The 17,955-nt window shown below is 50.5% G+C and overlaps 9 protein-coding genes; 4 read left to right on the top strand and 5 right to left on the bottom strand.

Annotated features, from left to right (window-relative positions):
* Positions 1–707: 707 nt before the first annotated feature.
* On the bottom strand, positions 708–4,845 carry CHC_T00009397001 (WD40-repeat containing protein). XM_005715410.1 is given in 2 exon segments: positions 708–801; positions 802–4,845. The coding sequence occupies 1 exon segment, from the start codon at positions 4,843–4,845 to the stop codon at positions 802–804; it is 4,044 nt and encodes a 1,347-aa protein (XP_005715467.1). The 3' UTR covers positions 708–801.
* Positions 4,846–6,261: 1,416 nt separating this feature from the next.
* Positions 6,262–7,405, top strand: CHC_T00003755001 (hypothetical protein). XM_005715409.1 is given in 2 exon segments: positions 6,262–7,179; positions 7,180–7,405. The coding sequence occupies 1 exon segment, from the start codon at positions 6,262–6,264 to the stop codon at positions 7,177–7,179; it is 918 nt and encodes a 305-aa protein (XP_005715466.1). The 3' UTR covers positions 7,180–7,405.
* Positions 7,406–7,443: 38 nt separating this feature from the next.
* CHC_T00003754001 (hypothetical protein) lies at positions 7,444–7,578 on the bottom strand. The gene has a single exon (XM_005715408.1). It carries the CDS (start codon positions 7,576–7,578, stop codon positions 7,444–7,446), a length of 135 nt encoding a protein of 44 aa, XP_005715465.1.
* A 1-nt stretch (position 7,579) lies between these two features.
* On the top strand, positions 7,580–8,872 carry CHC_T00003753001 (hypothetical protein). XM_005715407.1 is given in 2 exon segments: positions 7,580–8,431; positions 8,432–8,872. The coding sequence occupies 1 exon segment, from the start codon at positions 7,580–7,582 to the stop codon at positions 8,429–8,431; it is 852 nt and encodes a 283-aa protein (XP_005715464.1). The 3' UTR covers positions 8,432–8,872.
* Positions 8,873–9,074: 202 nt separating this feature from the next.
* CHC_T00003752001 (hypothetical protein) lies at positions 9,075–10,439 on the bottom strand. Its single transcript, XM_005715406.1, has one exon. The coding sequence runs from the start codon at positions 10,437–10,439 to the stop codon at positions 9,075–9,077; it is 1,365 nt and encodes a 454-aa protein (XP_005715463.1).
* A 1,765-nt stretch (positions 10,440–12,204) lies between these two features.
* CHC_T00003751001 (hypothetical protein) lies at positions 12,205–13,002 on the bottom strand. Its single transcript, XM_005715405.1, has one exon. It carries the CDS (start codon positions 13,000–13,002, stop codon positions 12,205–12,207), a length of 798 nt encoding a protein of 265 aa, XP_005715462.1.
* A 351-nt stretch (positions 13,003–13,353) lies between these two features.
* Positions 13,354–14,430, top strand: CHC_T00003750001 (hypothetical protein). Its single transcript, XM_005715404.1, has one exon. The coding sequence runs from the start codon at positions 13,354–13,356 to the stop codon at positions 14,428–14,430; it is 1,077 nt and encodes a 358-aa protein (XP_005715461.1).
* Positions 14,431–14,442: 12 nt separating this feature from the next.
* Positions 14,443–14,625, top strand: CHC_T00003749001 (hypothetical protein). The gene has a single exon (XM_005715403.1). The coding sequence runs from the start codon at positions 14,443–14,445 to the stop codon at positions 14,623–14,625; it is 183 nt and encodes a 60-aa protein (XP_005715460.1).
* Positions 14,626–14,652: 27 nt separating this feature from the next.
* On the bottom strand, positions 14,653–17,350 carry CHC_T00003748001 (hypothetical protein). The gene is made up of 3 exons (XM_005715402.1): positions 16,844–17,350; positions 14,715–16,732; positions 14,653–14,665 (listed from the first exon to the last, which is right to left on the bottom strand). Exons 1-3 carry the CDS (start codon positions 17,348–17,350, stop codon positions 14,653–14,655), a joined length of 2,538 nt encoding a protein of 845 aa, XP_005715459.1.
* Positions 17,351–17,955: the final 605 nt, after the last annotated feature.

The raw sequence follows: 17,955 nt of genomic DNA, 5'->3' as shown, positions 1-17,955 counted from the left end.
CGTTGTTACTAGACGGCACGAGCAGCGAGAGAGGTTATCTAACGATACTGAAGGCGGGCCAATACCCACGGGAGACAATCGCCCGCTCCCCACGCCAGATCCAGCAATCAATACCCCAATAGCAAGAGACAATTTTGGTCGCGGAGATGCCACATCGAAAGAGTCCTTCAACATGCAAAAGGAATTCTTCCAGGAAGGGTACTTCGGTGATAATAAGAGCCCGACTCAGAAACCGAAATAGGAATAGCGAGCTTAGGTTGCCAACTGAAATCGAGTAGGGTTCAAGTTTTGTTGTTTTGGTAAATGATATGAGCGCCTGTTTTAGTCCGACTGATAGACATCTTTCTTGCTTCACAAACGGGCACACATTGCTGAATATAAATGCAAGAGGATGCTTAGAGACGTGAGAAGGGCTTATATTTTTTGAACGTTGTGTGCCGGAACGTGTGCGCTTATCACTAGCTTTCTTCGTTTTTTCGTTTCTGAATCAGAAGTCTTCCAATATTCGAGAAAACGAAACTCTAAAATTCACCCGGTTCACTGCACAGAGAATGAGGTTATGTCGAAGAGAACGTCTGTGAGCTCCTGATGCGTAGGACATGTTCTCCTCCTTAAAGGTTGTTTCGGATTTGCAAGTATCTAGTCATGAAAGTACCTGACTCAAGGATATACGCGACTTACGATGGCCGGCAGCCTATGCTCAAACCTAAACAAGAGTGCTCGTTGTATTTTTCTTTTCTGAATATTTCATCTGATGTACAGTACTGTAGGTTCGTCACAACACCGCCAGTGAGAAGATTGCTACTCTAAAAGTTCAATGGCGGCAACAGTGCCGTCATGCAGCCCTGCCCAAAGACGATGATGTTTGTTATCGTACAAAGGCTCGCATGATGCATCGTAATCGAGATGCACAAACGGGTCACGACCACCAAATGTTGAGATTCTCGAACTTTCTCGCTGAAGCGATAACTTGCCATGCTCTATCTCGCTATCTGGATCTGGAGGTCTACTGGTAGCAAAATTCTCGGTATTCCTTTCGCTTCCCACGTGCCATGATTGGGACTTTGAGTTGCGTAACGTCGCGGTTAACATGGAGTCGTGCTCGGAAAACTTTAAGCGGACGGGCATATCTTGTATTCGCAACGGCTGTTCAACGCAGTCACCGCTTGCTGAATTCCAGATGCGCACCGTGCGATCAAAAGACCCAGACACTAGAAATTGCCCGGTCTCAATATAGCAGACGCAAACAACCCAATTTTTGTGACCCAGGAGCAAAAGCGGGTCGCTCCCACTGGGATCGCGGCAATCCCATATCTTCACCGTCTTGTCCTCACTACCGCTCGCCAGAAATCTTCCATCAGGGCTAAAGGAGAGGCAACGGACACCACTGCGGTGTCCGCGGATTATTTCATGGACCAATCCAGCGGAAGGGGTATCCCAAACTGCAATTGTACCATTTCGATGACCACAGGCTAGCAGACCTCCATTTGGGGAGAATGCCACACTTTGGACATGGCTGCTAGGGCCAACAAGTATCCCGTTATGCAGGGTCTCACCGCTCGTAAGATCAAATAACTTAACTTTCTGGTCGTAAGAACCACTCGCGGCCATATTCGATCTGAAGTTAATTGCCAGACAAGATATTCCGCGAGCATGGCCGCTTGGCTTTGCAATATTCGGCTTTAATCTCCATTGCTTCAGAGTGCCATCATATGAACTGGATACAACGTGTTTCTCCTCTGAGTCAATGGAAACACTGGTGACGAGTTCTAAATGTCCGCGCAGCGGTTCTCCAAGTTGTACATTCCTTACCAGATCCCACAGTTGTACTGTCCCATCATGAGATGCGGATACTATCATCTGGGAATTTCTGGTTACTCGTACGGAATTAATCCAATTGCTTGCCTTGATTACTGTGGGTGGCATGACTGCGTCTGCGTCGCAGACCCAAATATCGTTTTGCTCCGTTCCGGCCACAATACGCTTCATGTCAGAAGTCCATGCGACGCACCGAATCCAGCGGTTCGGCATCTTTATGACTCTGAGTGCTGTAGTCCCGGTCTTGTCCCATATTCGCACTGTGTGGTCGTCTGACCCAGATGCAATTAAGCGACAATCCGAACCAGTCGCCACATTTGTCACACGTTTTGAGTGTCCATGAAAAGGACCCCTTGCTGGTCGACCACTTTTCAGATCCAAGAGATGCACATCTCCGTCTTCAGAACCTACAACAATTTCTTTTCCGTCTGCTGTAAAAGCCAAAGACAGAAGACCCGGAAACGCATAACTTTTAACAAACTTTAACAAACGCAAATTCCACAAATCAATGGTGCCATCTGCCCATCCAAATATGGCATGTGAGCCCCCTTCATTCACTTCTACAGACTCAATGACCTCTTTTCCGTATTCACAAGTGGACAACACGTTCTCAATTGCACCCTTCTCCAGATCAACCAGAACTGCGCCACGTTGTCCCACAGCCAACACCAGTTCAGTGTTCGGTATATAAGCGACCGACTTGATAACCCAGCCGATAGCAACGGATTGAACCAGGGACTGTCCCGCCAGAGTAAGACTTTGGCGGACGCTACGCGCTAGGGGACGTCTCGCATGCTTCTTCCAACTTTCCAAAAACAGCCTCACGGAACTCATGTTTTGAACATGGACAAGGCGGGTGCAGATCTGAAATCCGTATTCTTGAGGGTTCTGCATGATACTTGATCGAGCTAGTCGAATAGCTTGCGATATGTAGGATAGCGCAAGTGCAAGGTCCTCGATCGTGACTTGGGAAATTGTAATCATTTCGGAAACATCTTCTCTAACGGACAAACTCTTCAGTGTTTCATAATCCAGTTGCAAAAGACGCAACTCTTCGCAGGTCACCTTCGCTGTTTTCTGCAAACGCCGCTGCACCCAACGACAATCGAGAAGCAGTTCTCCTAGTTCTCTGTAAAGTTTTCCTTTCACAAGGTGGTATATCAGGCTTTGGCGAAGATAGCCATCATCAAGAGTCTTACAATCCCACCATTCTCGTTGCTTTTCTTTGGTGTTGTTCATATATGAGTTCAGTAGCGTTTGGTGCCAGAACCAAGGTGGTCTTTCCACACTCTTTTTGGACTTTTTTTCGCAGTACGCATGTAACAAACCGTGAATTCTGAACTGCACTTCACCGTCATGTTCTCGCGTCTCAAGTAGATTATATCTTCTCATTGCAGCTAGGACGGAAAGAGAAGAAACCCGTGTGAGCCCCCAAATCCTTGCTGCGATGCCCTCTGAGATCCATTGGTCTTTTCTTATAGCACAGAGCCCGAAGTAAACGTTTTCCGCGACTGCAGATTCAAGCTGCTCATTGACAAGAATGACTTTGCAAAGCGCCAGGTCACGGTCTACCGTTGCTTCGAATCCAGCGTAAGTGTCCATGAAAGAAGTCGTGAGCGCCTCGTTTCGGAGGCTAGCAATTTCCTCCCCATCATGTAAGAACTTCTTGCAAGCGTGGAGGGGTCTTGCGCAGCCGCCTGCACGTGTCAAGGCTATCGCCTTCCCGCACACAGCAAGATGCAGAGGCAATCCGGCACATTCCTGAAGTATTGCCAGAACGTCTTTGAGAAAGACGAATGATGGACGAGAAGGAGAACTCTTCAAAGCTGCTACTTCTGAATCTGGTATTGCGGCGTGACTGTAAAAAATCCTCTCGGATACATCGGAGGATCTCGGAACCACCTGGACGATGTCCCTGGGGTTTGCCAGATTGTTTGCCAACGTGCTGTCACGTGTAGAGAACAATGCCCTTGACCCTACGATAAGGTCCAGAATACTACGCAACTCGCGAACATACCCAGTCAGCGCGTCTGGGGAAGATTCAATGTCATCCCAAACGAAAAGACAGCGGTGCCCAAAAAACCATTCTCTTGCAAGGTCAATAGCGTCGTATAAAGAACTAAAGCCAGCAAGCTTTTCGGACGTCACTTTACCGCCAGATCGATGTATAGCTTTGACTAGCTCCAGTTTCAGTTTGTCGAAGCTGCACTGACCTCCGATTCGCATTTCATATATTCCACCATCAAAATACCGGCGAACACTGGGCTCCTTAACGATTGACGACAACATAGTGGTCTTACCAACGCCTGTCATCCCTACAACCGCAACAAGGCCTGACGTGGATCTATCGTCAAAAAGCATCTTCTTCAGCCCGGATTCTGGTGTATCTGCGACTTCACTGAAGTCCATGGTTGCAGAACAACTTACTGGTGGTACAATCAGAGCCGGTCGGAAGGCCTCTTTTAACGCTTGTCTTACAACAATTTCCTGTGTTTCTTGCAGGCGTTGGCCTCTGGCGTGGTTCTCTTGTGCATATTGAAGGATTCGAAGAGATGTAACCTGTGCCTCAATATCTTTGACGTCGAGCAGAAGTGTGGAAACATCTTCTACAGCGAGGTATTGCAGAATCTTTGATTCCATGACGAATTGCTCTGCAGATCGAGCAACATTGCAGCATTTCTGCAGGGTAAGGAAAAGCTTCTCTACGACACTATCCTCAACAGCCGCAAAATCCAAAGAGAAGAATAGCGCTCGTACAACATCTCTGGCTATGGCCTGGCATCGAGGGACAAGGTCTCTCACTTCTGCCTCCTTGCCTGCACGCTCCACGGTCAAAATAGCAACATCGGCGGCTATTCCCAAGACCTGAGTGATTGGACCCGCAATCGGAAGCCCTGTGAATAAGTTTTCGAGGACCGAAATGGCTCCTCTTGATCCGGCGACCGCCTCGCCTACTGTTAGTGCCCACTTTTTAGCATCCTGAAGAGCTCCTATTGTACCCTTCGAGGCTTGTGAAAGTGTAGTCATCTGCACAACCACTGAACTGAGGCTTGTGGGATCACAGCTTTGTTCTTCCGCAACCTGTGGTGATATACCAAAATTTGCCAACACGCCGCGTAACTGCTCCAGCTCATCCCCAGATTGACGGCGGCGGGACAAAAACGCATTCTGCAGGGACAATAACGATCCTGTTGCCTGGTTAATGAGCTCAGCAAGCTGGGTCATTTCTAGTTCCGACTCGCATACAATGGTGATAGAACGTGGTTTCCCCCTCGTCGCCGCATTGGAGACCTCGCTTGATGTGACGCGGAGCGCGCTTGCGTTTCCATCTGCGCGTATCTCGACTGAGGTGATATCTCGCGGAAGGTTGTAGCGCAGTGCCCCTCGGAAGTCTCTCAAAGAAGTTGGATTATGGCTGGAGTTTGGTGCAACACGATTGTTTTTGGGTAGTAAGTAGAGATCGCAAGACACAGCGACATAGCAAGCCTTTGGTTTCGGTTTAAAGAGGCGATCTCTTCGCCTGCTCGTCAAGTACGAAGCTGGAATGAACTGACTCATGAGGGAAACAGATAGTGAGGGGCCTGACACGACTGCACGGTTTGGAATGAAGGGTAGCTAGCGATTTGGGGTAAGAAGCGGACATGAAAAAGCGTTCTTCATTCAATGCAAGGAGTGATGGTCTGAGTAGCATGGGATAAAGCGGGACATGGAGGCCAGCCGAGCGAAGGTTTTCATATCAAAGGTCGGTATCTTTGGGATGTGCGACCCCCTACTGCCGGTTTGGTACATTTCTGCACAGAGTGGCCGGTGAGTCGGAAATTCAGACTCTGAATCCTTGTTGAACGTATGACGGGAAGATACCGTTCGGCAGAGAACGGCAATAGGAGTGTGTCTGCTTGAGGCAAAGCAAAAACCAGCCTGTTCAGACACGCCCTCAGGGCGTGTCTTAACAGGCTGGTTTTTCCCTTGCCCGGTTTTGCCAGGAATACTTTTAAATTCTTAACAAATACAGTATGCTTCTTAAGCCCTTGCTTTTCTTAAACACATAAATTAAAACGTAGGAGCCACTCATAGCACGCCAAGTCACTTCTTTGGGCAAAGCAAAGCAAACCGCAGCAAAACAGGGCATGTTAAGACACACCCTGAGGGTGTGTCAGGGTGGGCTCTGCCAGGGGAGAGCTGTACGGCATGCACGAACAGGTGCACAAAAAAAGTATCTCAAAAAGATCCCCACTAAAGGACATGAACGTGCACACGTTGCATACGTGCCAAAGCCTTTTCCTCTCTGTGGCTGCAAATTTTCCCATCCCACGGAGTGGGGATACTCTGTCCTCTACAGTACAATCTTATCGGCTGCTGTTGCGAGCGGCACAACTGCCGTTGTCCCTGCGTTTCTGAACCCTCTGTGAGCATGAGAAAGGATACTTCCCTTGCAGCTTCGACATGAGAGTCACCTTCTTTTCATCAAAGGCAACATCAAGCAAGCACCTGCGCATCGCAGACGAGTCGCAAACACTTCAGAGAGCTGCTTTCATCCCAAACCTCGCGAGCATCAACACTTGCAGAACCGCATTCCTTCCCCGACCACACTGCCTCGTGCGAAGACATCCTGCAACCCGTGTGCCTCCGAAACGTGTTCGCTGCCGTCCCCTGGTATGCGATGGCTCTAGCGCCGAGGGCAACGGCAAGCCACCCGCACAGGAAGGCAGCTCAGCACCACCATCCCTTGACGAGAGTCTCATCGGCTCCACCGCATTAGACTCGGAGGAATACTTTGAACGTCTGCGCGAAATTACGCAAGCGGATACTACACTTTCAAACCCGCTCGGTTTGAAGAAGTCATTCGAAATCGTGGAACTAGATGAAGATGGCATGGGGCCACGCGACCGATACGTGTACGTGGAGGAGCGCGACTGCATCGGGTGCACGCATTGCGCTACGACTGCGACTGGTACCTTCTTCATGGAGAGTGAATGGGGAAGGGCGAGGGTGTTTAATCAAAGTGGGGACACGGAGGGGGATGTTGAAGTGGCTATCGGTACATGCCCTGTTAATTGTATATATTACGTGGACTGGAATGATTTGGTGGCACTTGAGAATATGAGGGACGATCAGGTGATCAATAACACCGCAAGACTTGTAGGAGGTTCGGACCCGTCGGGTTCGAGGAAGGGAACGACAAAGACAAAGGTCATGGATTCTGGCATCATGCGATGCGAAGACTGCCCAGGGAGGGGATGTCCACAATGCCCGTTGTTTGGTGTGGGGGAAAATCCAGAATATTTGAAGATGAAGAAGATGCGCGACGCGAAGAAGACGGCGAAGAATGATAAGAGGAAGAGTAGGCGCAAGTTGCTTTAGATCAAGGCGATAACAAGTCAGTAGGCCGGGGTTACATTAGCATCTCCCGGTCCAGACGCCTGAGGGACAGAGCGTGGGCAGCCGATGTAATTTACGGGTAGGGTAGGTGTTGTTCGTTTCGAGCCAATCAGGCAACGACTGCAGTATTGTACAGCATGCAAATTTTGCATCGCGTCAAGAATAATCTAAAAGTACAGCGCAGCGTTTCAGGCTATCGCTGATGGGAGAACTACCGGCCAAGTCGGGGCCAACAACAGAGCGACACTATCCGATTGTTACCCTTAACTCTTTCATGCCCGGCCCTTGCTTCCACGTACTTGTTGAGCAGAATGAATCTTGTGCACAGCGGAGTGCTCCTACAACATTACCTTCACCTGACAAACTGGCCAGTCTCTCCATCATGACGGCTTTCGCATCTGCCACTCCGTTCCCCCATTCGCCCTCCCAGTCTTTGCGAAAGCCATTGCTCTCCTCCCGAGGAAGGCCCATCAAATGGCACATTTCTCACTCGACCCGGGCCTCTCTCCAACCGCCACCGGATGCCAACGCGCTCCTCGAAAAGTTGAAGGGCGGCGTGCAACACACACAAATGCTAGCCCTTGTCCTTTTACCACAACTACCATCTAAGCAAGCCGTGTCCCTTCTATATGAATCGGGCGTCCTGGATTCCGAAAACCGCCAAGTCCGTCTCACAGCTGTTGCCACTTTGGGTAAGCTCGGTGTGCCTCATGAAGCGAACCGGCTTGTCACTGTGTTAAAGGACGACTCTGATGACTACTCTGTGCGCGCGGCGGCAGCTAATGCGCTCGGATACCTTCTGCCGGGGAGTGGAGACGGCTCTGGCCTTGTCGGTGAGGCCTTGTCAGCCTTGGTAGATGTAGCGACTGGCGACGATCACTTTATTCTGAAGTATGCGGCCATTGTCACGATTGGAAACCTTGGTGACAAGTCAGCAATGGACACTTTGATCCCAATCGCGCAGAACCCGGCGTCATTACCTTTGGAAGCCGCCGCGGCTGTTACTGCGATAGGAGAGATTTCCGCGGTGGACATGGTAGAGGCTAGTGTCGTAGATGTTGTCATCTCTCGCGCCGCAGACCGGGAAGACTTGGTTCGCGCGGCTGTCGCAAAGACTTTGAAACTATGGGTTACTGTGGAGAGGGCAGCATCGGCTTTGGCCCGGATGAAAACTGATGAGGAGAAATATGGACAAAGTGATTTCGTCCGAGCAATTTTGAACATCGCAGATTAAGGCAATCTAATAATGATGTACGATGGACGGTGATAAGCCGTGAAGATGAGGCAAGATGAGGAGCTGATATATCCACGGATGGAGGGGACCGCCCGCAAGATAATTTGTAGATACAGCATAGGCACGGGGGAACGAACATTAGAACTTACCGATATTTGCGCAGGTGTTTATATCAATGAAGTGAAGTCACGCACTCAAATCGTGTACTCAGCTTTGGTCAGAGCGAGGACTTCGCAATGCTCTACAAATGAGGCGATTCTAAGGTACCTCCACATGAAGCAGTCGGGAGGTACGCAACATTTCAAGGCCGGAAATGGACTTGTTAATAGCTGCCACAGCTATCATAGACATGGTGAGAAACGAATATTTAGTATTAGGCCGCTCAAGGCACTCTCGCTCACTGCTACGGGCGGATACCTCAGTTTAAACTTTGATAAACCACCGTAAAGCGATATTGTGAGGAGAAGCTTGACAAATCACTTGTGAATTCCAAGCCAGCGCCTGAGAAGAAGCTATGCCGTAGAGGATCGACAAGCCCAGCAAAATGTGCGGGAAAGAATATCAGCGATGTTCAAAGATTGCGGCGCGTGACTTGGTAGGCCATATTCACGGGAGCCCTATACAGTAGACATGAAACCACAAGTTACTTCGTGTTTGCAAATGACGTCAGTCTGGCGATAAGCTCGGATTTTCTTCCCGAAGTTTTGAGACCATTGCCAGAGAGTAATCTTCGAAGCTTTGTGACCGTCAAGTTCTTGATTTTGCCTGTATTGACGAGCTCAATCAATTCACTCTTGTCGACAGGGGGTGTTTCATCTACTCCCGGCGTATCTACGCCTTCCACAATCGCGTCGAGCAGCTTCTCCCCAATGTTTTTCGAGTCTTCGCGCGCTTTGACGCCTCTGGGGCTTTCCGATGTTGCGAGAATCTTGTCGGCCTCTTCCTGTGAGATACCATCGGTAAAGTCTCCAACGTTCTCCATGACCTGACTGACCATTTGATCGGCCAGTTTGGCATCCGCACCGGTACTGTTTTCTGATTGTGCAGATGGGTCGTCATCCATGTCCTTGGAGATATTTTCCAGAAACTCACCAGCTTCTGAGGCCATTTTTTCGAGAACTTCTTCAGCGTAGCTGTCATCCGAGTCATCACCAATCTTCTCAATCACTTCCTGAGCGTCTTCAATGCGGTCCTTGCCAAAGTCTTCAACAGCATCAACACCGCCTGTAAAGGCTCGCCCCGTTGCGTCGACTACAGTCTTGATTGCATTGGAGAAAAAAGGGACCGACGGACGCTGCACCCCCTCCGAGACCGGAGATGAGGGCGAAGACGTTGCCGGGGGGTCATATAGGTCGGACACCGTGGGAGCAGGTGGCGCCGCAGGTGGAGATGGGGATGAAGATGATGACGTGGCAGTAGGCTGTGGCGCTGTCCGGGCTTCCGCGACGGAGGTTTCCGTGACCGAGGAAGTTGGTGACGCCGTTGCCGCGGACGTGTCACTCACCGCTTGCGGGGCGCCAGTAGAAGTTGGAGCAGTAGGCATTGGTTCAACCTTTGGCGGAGTGCGCAAAGCGGCTATCTCCTGAAGCCATGCGCGCTCCTTGGCTTCTGCGTTTTCCTTGACTTTGTTCTCCTTTTCTGCGAGCAGACTCGCGATTTCGACCCCAACATCGTTGTTGGTCGCGTCTGTGGATGCAAAGTCGGGCGGGTTGTACGCGGGTACGAGCGGTGAGACCAGAAGTGCGGTTGCGGTTGAGGAGGGATCAGTAGACGACTTTGAAGAGGGATCAGTAGACGACTTTGGAAGCAAGGCAGGTGGGGTGGGATTAACATTTGAGTCTCGCATAAACTCGTATAGACGCCGTCTCCGACTAACGGAAATATACCCCATCGTGGGACATACTGTCCCGGAAGACCGACGTGAGGCGGAGGGGCGGGCGGTGGTGGGGAGGGCGTGCAGGACGAAGGCGGTTTTCACAGTAGGGGGGATTTTCGCTAGAGCTGGCATGTTGGGTTGGATGGGTAGTCGACTTAGACGTGTACGGATGACTGGAGATATCGAAGACGGCAATGGGGGTGGGGGGCGAGGAAACTTGGATCAAACCCTACCGTGTTGATGCCGGCGGGAACGAGGGGGTTGGCGCATCTGTTTAGCTTGTAGGTTGGGGTTGGGCAATAGATTTTGAATGCAAGACATCCATGCGCTCCTGAGATCAAAGCGATCTCTCGCTGGACCCAGATTCCTCCCCGACCCTGATGACTCTGACATCCCATCTACTTCTGTCCACGTGGACACGGCACAACCACGTTTAATTTTTCATCGCCTAGATAGGATCACAGAGCTATTTGTGATCTTCACCGTCTTTCCCACGTGCGTACGTGTAGAAGTCTAGCCTCATTGAGACAACTTCGAGACACGCCGGGCCGCGGCGTGATCCTATCTACGGTCTTCCGGCGCCGCATCATCCTCACTAAACGGCATGCGCTGCGGCATTGCGTTTCTGCGCTTGTCACAGCATGATGTGCAAAGGTAAGAACTCACGCCCACATTTTCATGTCCTGACAACCAAGTCGCCGCCGACGATGACGAAAATTTTCGACACTTGGACTGCACCACTCCTTCGTTAAATGCAAGGCGATCTGAGGATAAAATATTCTGAACCCGAGTCGAAACGCGGCATCCACATTTCACACCTGCCATAGCTTGCTAACATTCCTGCGCTTTTTGCCCCCTACATCGGAAACAGACGGACATGGACAAACTAACTGGTACGTGCTGCTCTGCTGATTTCATTTGCCTGATACACTCCGTTGACGAATATTTTTATAGCCTTCGAAAGCTTCCGCTATGTAGATTGCCGAGAGGCGCTAACGGATCAACCGTCCGAGGAACTTGACTTTGAATCCCTTTTTCTTGTATTCTGTTTCGAATGCTGACCACTCTATGCCATACGATTCATCTCTTCTTACAGAGTGTTGATCTGGGCCACTATCGTATACCAGACTTCCTTCAAAACCATTCAAGTATCTGAGAGTAAGTTGTCCGTGTTTTCGACAATCAGCAGGCCCGTGTGATGAAAAAGACAAAAATTATATGCTTAATTCTTCACTTTGAGCTTAGAAGAGTTCTTCTCTGTGCTGATTAGTTTCGCTTAATTCTGATGGCAAGCATTCACATCGCCCTATTCGCTTACAAGAAACAGCAGAAAAAGTAACTCATCATCTGTTTTCTCACCCCCTTTTTCGCCTTCTGAACAGCAGCCCTTGCAAGGGCGCCATGTACAACAACCGTTGGCATTAGAAGAGAAAGTAGGAGTCCACTTCTTGCTAAAACATGCACAGCTGTGTCAATTTCAACGCCTCGCTAGATACATTAAAACCCGGTATTCTCCCACACGCCTTGTTAGTTTACTTAATGCGGACTTGTGCCTTTCTCAACGACAGGAACTCCTCGACTTTGTGTTCAGGTAAGTTTCTAGCTTTCCGAAACGCCTGCTTCCCAACATATCTCAGCTTTGTCACCGGGTCCATGTACTTCGCCGGCAGCCCCGTGATGTCGCAGTACTTTTTCGTGGGTAACATGCTGGGTCCAGCGTCAATATTCAAATATGTCGGCGCTGTTGGCGGCAACATGTCGTAGTGTTCTGCCGTAATCAACGACCTCGAGCTCTTCCATACCTTACTTCTTGCCGACATCACCTCGTAAAGACCTCGCCGGCGCTTGCATTTGAGAATAGACTTATTCACGCCGACATCGCTCTTGGCGCCCATCGCTAAGTGACACCGAGAGACGGCTTCTTCTTTGGCGGAAGATCTTGTCCCAGATGTTGTAAAGCCCAACCAATATCTTCGTCGATTTGCTCCGGCAAGACGCCAGGCTTGTATCGCCGCAGCACGCGTCCGTCAGAGCCCACTAAGAACTTTTCAAAGTTCCAACCCACACGCTGCCCCGGGTTTTCTGGACTTGTGTCTCGAAGAAATTGGTACAAAGGCGCGACTCCTCCTGGACCGTCGTTAACGTTGAGCTTGTCGAGCAGTAAGAAACGAGCCCCAAACTTCTCCTTTGCGAATTTGCAAATCTCGTCGTTCGATCCTGGCTCCTGGTGCCCAAATTGGTCGCACGGTGATGCGATTATTTCAAAACCTCGGGCTTGGAATTTTTCGAAAAGGGAAACAAGGCCCTCGTACTGTGGGGTCAGGGCGCAATAAGTTGCAACGTTGACAAAGAGGGTTACTTTGCCGGAAAATTTGTCAAGAGCCAATGGTGCCCCGTCCTTGGAGGTAACTATACTGTACGCAGATTTCACGCTAGTCTTGGCAGTCACCAATTCTGGAAGTAGAACAGCCGGGAGGCTAAGCGTTGCTGCGAGAAAAGTTCGTCGCGTAACGGAGGCGTGAAATCTCGGTGAAGGCGCCGGAGGCCTCCTCGAAGCACTCTGGCGTTTTGCAGTTGAGCGTCGAACACAGCCTGACTCTGGTAGACCAACTCGCAGCGACAGAAAGCTTGGAGCATAGAAAAAGGCCCCAAACGCAAAGACAGATTTGACTTTGCTCACGGCTCTCTCGGACATGGCGAGGACAGTAATCGAATTTCTACAACAAGACTTGTTGTGGGGTGCGTTGATGGTCTAGAATTTTAGATTTCTTGAAATCCCAAATTTCTGTCAGTCCCCGCGGAGTAGCCTCCGCGTAAGAAAGTTGTTCTGCGAGCGCTTTCTACGACGGGAGGATTGCTACGGCAGTATCGCGTCGCGACGTCAAAAAGGTGGAGTTGGTTTCAGACATTTGGTCTGCTTATCACGCGAACTCGGGAGAATTACGTTTGAAAGTGGAACAAACTCGACCAGTCCTGTTGGAAGGAGTCTGCTTCTAACGATTACCTGTGTAAAACCAATTCGCGAACATCATCTAAGCACAAGGGCATGGGAGGAACGCGAGTGTTACCATGGGCAGATTGGTCGGAATGGAATGAACTCCGAGACATGATCCATAGCGGAACAACGGAGCGCGCCGCTAAGCGGGTTGCCCTGTACAGACTGCGCCGGCGGGATGCAGTCCCAATTCGGATGGCAAGCACTATAACGTTAATGAGGCAGCTTGAAAATCCTGATCCAGATCCTTACCTGCAACGTTTAGCTCTTTCTATGACTTTGATAAGACTAGTGAACGGAACTACGGATCAACTGCAACCACGAGGTGAAAGGTCGATAGCACGAAGCGTCTATTCTCTAGCAGTTGATCTTAAACTCCCGCTTATACTCGTTGAAATTCGGCACCAGGCCAGTCACAACGCCCTTCCGCGGCTTTCTGTACTAAAGAAAGCCGCTGAGAAAGCCCTCGTATGGCTTGAAGAAAATTACTGGGAGCCTCAGAGGAAGGGCATATCTTCCGCTCTTGAAGGTACTGCAACTGGGATTAGGAAAGTCTTCGGGGCTGCGACAGATGATATGAACTATGAGATTCTCAAGAATGGACCCGAAGAAATCGCATCAACAGCTGTGACCGAGGGTGGGTATGAGACTCCTATTCATCATTCAGTGCTTGACAGAATGAGGGAGCTGTCCGAGAAGCTAGAATGCAATGCGGGAAACAAGAAGAAGACTGTGCCAACACAGCACAGGACTACAGATAGACCGCGATGGGCGTTGTGTAATAATCACGAAGCCTGGAGGATCACTCCATTGGGGCTTGTTCCTGGTCAAACCCGATTCACCCATCTAGTGAGCGTTGAGACAAGACCACAGAATTCAATGGAACAGGAAAGCCGTGGGTTCATCGAGATGGAACAAAACGAAACCGACGAGAATCATCCCCGAATAGCTTCAGCTACCATTCGGAAACGTGATGGGTGCGAAAGTGAAGCAGATCGCCCTCAAAAGGCCAGAAAGCGTTTTTCTGCAGAAGAAGAATCGTATATGGCGAGAAAAAAAGAAGAGTTCAACTCTTTGCTTCAGGAAACTCAGTGTTCTATAGGCGAAACCATTGTGCCAAGCACATGAGATACATGGATAATGCTAAGTTTTGTACAAAAGGCGATCCATTTGATCCACAGTTATTATAAATTGCTATCAACCCGTATGACGAGAGTGGGGAGAATTATGTTCTCTTGTCCGAAGAGAGTTGTTCCTCTGCAGTGCCCGGGAGAGAGAAGATATCTGGGCATCGAGACCAGTCACCCACAGCTTGGTTATTAAAGAATTCATTTGTGAATTGATAGTCAGTCACGCCATCCACCTCGTCAGTTATTCTCCTGAACCATCGTGCTTCCCACTCTTCCCCGGACCCTTCCTGCATCCTGCGGCGACTTCGCTGGGCTTCTTCTAATTGTGCTTTGAGTTCTGTTCCTGCTCTCCACTCTCCCGCTTCAAGCGCTCTTTGATCCGGACGATATCTGCTATCGGTTGGAGCCACAAATTTGCGCTCTTCGTCGCGCACCTCTGCGTTAAGCGAGATTGCCCACTTTGTCATGTTGTACATCTGAGAAGCAGTTTCGTCTGGTCGTTCTTCTACGGTCCAGAGAACGTTTCGCCTGCCTTTCGGGAGTTCCTCCCAAACTGCTTTCGTCCAGTTTCCGCCCAATCTAATTTTCGCCTTGCCGTTGGCGTCGTACACAGTAGCCTTGATTGCTCCGAAGGACCTCGAATCACTCATCCACCCCGTCTTGCTGAATGAGATGATGCATTTTCCGCCGTTCGTCCTATTCGTAATCTCCAGCTCTCCATAGTTATCAAGCCACAGTCGACCAACAACGATATTGTGAACACAGGTCGTCACTTGCTTGTATACATAGTGATCCCCGTATTCAGGAATCTCAACGTGGTTTAAGCCGACCGGAAAGACCTCCAGGCTCTTACCCCAAAACTTGTTCTTGATTTCGATCGCATTATGATATTTCCAGGAAGCACCGGAACCCTCGGCGTAACAAGCAGAAACTGGAGGGTGGTGACTCACCTGCTCTGCCATAAAGCGCAGACCCTTTCCTTTGTTGGGCATTATCACACAAGCGGTCTCTCCAAGCAAAGGATTGAATGGTTTCTGTACACGTCCTTGGGTCGAGCTGTAGTGCGAGATAACCATTGTTGCTACGTACATCATTCTTCGCTCAGCATCTGACTGTTCTGCTGCCTTGTCCAGGAGCTCACTGTACTCGATATCCTCCGCAAGGCGTTGCAAGAAAGAAATCGGTTCGTTGAGGGTGATCGGGACCACAACCTTGGACAAGTCCTTCCCGACAGAGTCCTTAAGAATATTAAACACGTTAAGTTTCTCCCTCGGCCCCGGAAGCTTGGGAAGACTGGTTCGCACATGCCTGAAGCCCTTTGAAATAACCCTCGTATGGACACGCTGCACCTCATTGATGCCAAGCCTTTTAACTCTCGGTTCCTCCAAATCAGTCTCACCCAGGACTGCATCGAGAGGGGGAAGCGTTCTTGATCTACCAGACCGCATACTGGCTGCCCTAGAGAGGGCATCGAAAAATTCAGTATCGCTGTCCATATCGCTTTCCTCTGGCTCATCGAAATTCGTTCGGAGGGTCTGCTGCTGCTTCCTCGGACTGGCAGGGAAGACAGGCAAACCGTCTGACATGAGGCGGGTGAGGTCCGCCTTCAAGCGGCGCTCAAAAATCTCATCATTAGTTTGTATGGCGTATAAGCACCACGCAATAAGGTCCATGAGGCCTTTGACAGATTCGCGTGCATTCTCAATTGATGACGGCGGATGTTGGCGAGGATCTCGGAAAGTGTCTGCGAGTGTAACCAAAAAGTCATGCTCGCTCCGCAGTGCAGCCTCAGTGGGATCATCAACCCATTTTTGCCTCCACACGGCATGGACACGCTTAAGTTCGGACAAAAGGGCTTTTCGACTCTGCTGTGCTTCCTTGACGCCGTCGTCCTCGAAGACAGTGTCATCGGATTCTGTGCTGCCGCTGCTGACGCGACCCGTAGGTGGGGGCGCATTGTCAGGGGATGGGTGATGCGCAATCGTTGAAGGTATTGTGGTTTGTTTCTGAGTTACGGAATCGAGCAGTTCTGCACGTTCCTTGGCGCGGTTGACAGCCTTCTTGATGAGGTTTCGAAAATAGTGGTTGGAGGCGTTCATGACGGCAACCCATTCATCACGCTCTTCCTCTGTGCTGGCCTTGAGATGAATGAGGTCGGCACCAACATCAATAACAAACCTGGTAGGATCTGAATCATCTGCAGAAATGACAGCGAGCTGCAGGTTGATCTTACCCTTGACATCAGATTCCTTGTCCTCTTTCGAGGTTTGTCTTTTCAGAAAGGCAAACATTTTCCTTGTCTTTGCCCTTCTGACGTTATCCTGTGAATCCGGAGCGGATCCTTCGCTGCTGCGCGGGGCATCCGAGCGGTCGTCGTCGGGAGCTTCTGGTGAGGCGCGGTATAATAAGACACCGTTTTCAAGCTCAAAGAATCGGGGCTTGTATCTCTTCACGACGTTGGTATATTTGAGCAGCGTGCCTGACTTGCACGGAGCGACGCCCGCATCTGCATTTTTTTTGAGAATACAAAGCTCATCCCTGGCGACGGTGAGGGTAAGAACTTCCTTTTCATTATCGGAGGTACCGGTGGACGAACGCCGGCGATGGACAATGCGGCGAAGCTTTGCCATGGCGTTCGACATGGTGGGAGGGTAGAAGGGGAGGGGGGGAGGGGGGGAAGTTATGTGGACAAAGAGGGAGGTATATGGGGGAAGGGAGAAAGGAAGTGGTAAAGGAAAGAGGTCAAATGGAGACTGGAGCGGAAGGATGAGGTAAGAGGAATAGTGTATGACGTGGGGGATGAGTGAGGAATGTGAGGGCAGATGATGATCAAGGATGAAAGTGGCCGAACTATTTGATTCGAAGGAGTCGAGGCCATTGTGGAGCCGTGAAGCAACGTGATGCCTCGAACATTGCATTCACTGGTCACTGACACTTCCCCCTTCTCCTAAACTCTCATTCTCAGCCCATCACACGAAACCCCACATCATTGGCCAAATTGAGCCCTGCTTACATCGCTGGCTCCTACAGAACAGTACAGGCCTGTTTCATCCATCGTCGCGATACCGCCGTACCGCCGTCAGAATCAAGCCGCCCCGCACCGCACATTCCCCAGACACTCCCCCAATCATCCCTAGTAGCCGCCTTTACAGATAGATACCGACCTGCCCTGCTGGACTACCCCTCTTCATTGGATCACCCAGATCAGCCAATCGCATACCTCCAGCACCAAACCTCATCCCATCCCCCATATCCCCCCCAGCAAATGCAAACCAATTCCCGCACTCCCGTTTCCTCCTCTTCCAAACTACCCCGCTTTCCCCTGCGACCCGCCTTGCCCCATTCTCCCCCTAGGTCTGCCTCATGTTCGCTCTGCCCCCACCCTCCGTCTCAACCCCGCTGTCCAACCCGTCATGAACCATTCCCGCACCCCCTCGGACGCCGTCCTGCTCGACCTCCACCAGGCGCCCCCTCCCGTCCGACCCCCGTCCCAAAAGGCCCTCTACGTCCGCACGGAATTCGT

The sequence above is a fragment of the Chondrus crispus genome, genomic scaffold (genome assembly GCF_000350225.1).
Source record: "Chondrus crispus Stackhouse genomic scaffold, scaffold_20, whole genome shotgun sequence".
Lineage (NCBI taxonomy): Eukaryota > Rhodophyta > Florideophyceae > Gigartinales > Gigartinaceae > Chondrus > Chondrus crispus.
The sequence above is the reverse complement of the archived record's forward strand: the minus strand, read 5'-3'. Positions and strand labels throughout refer to the sequence as shown.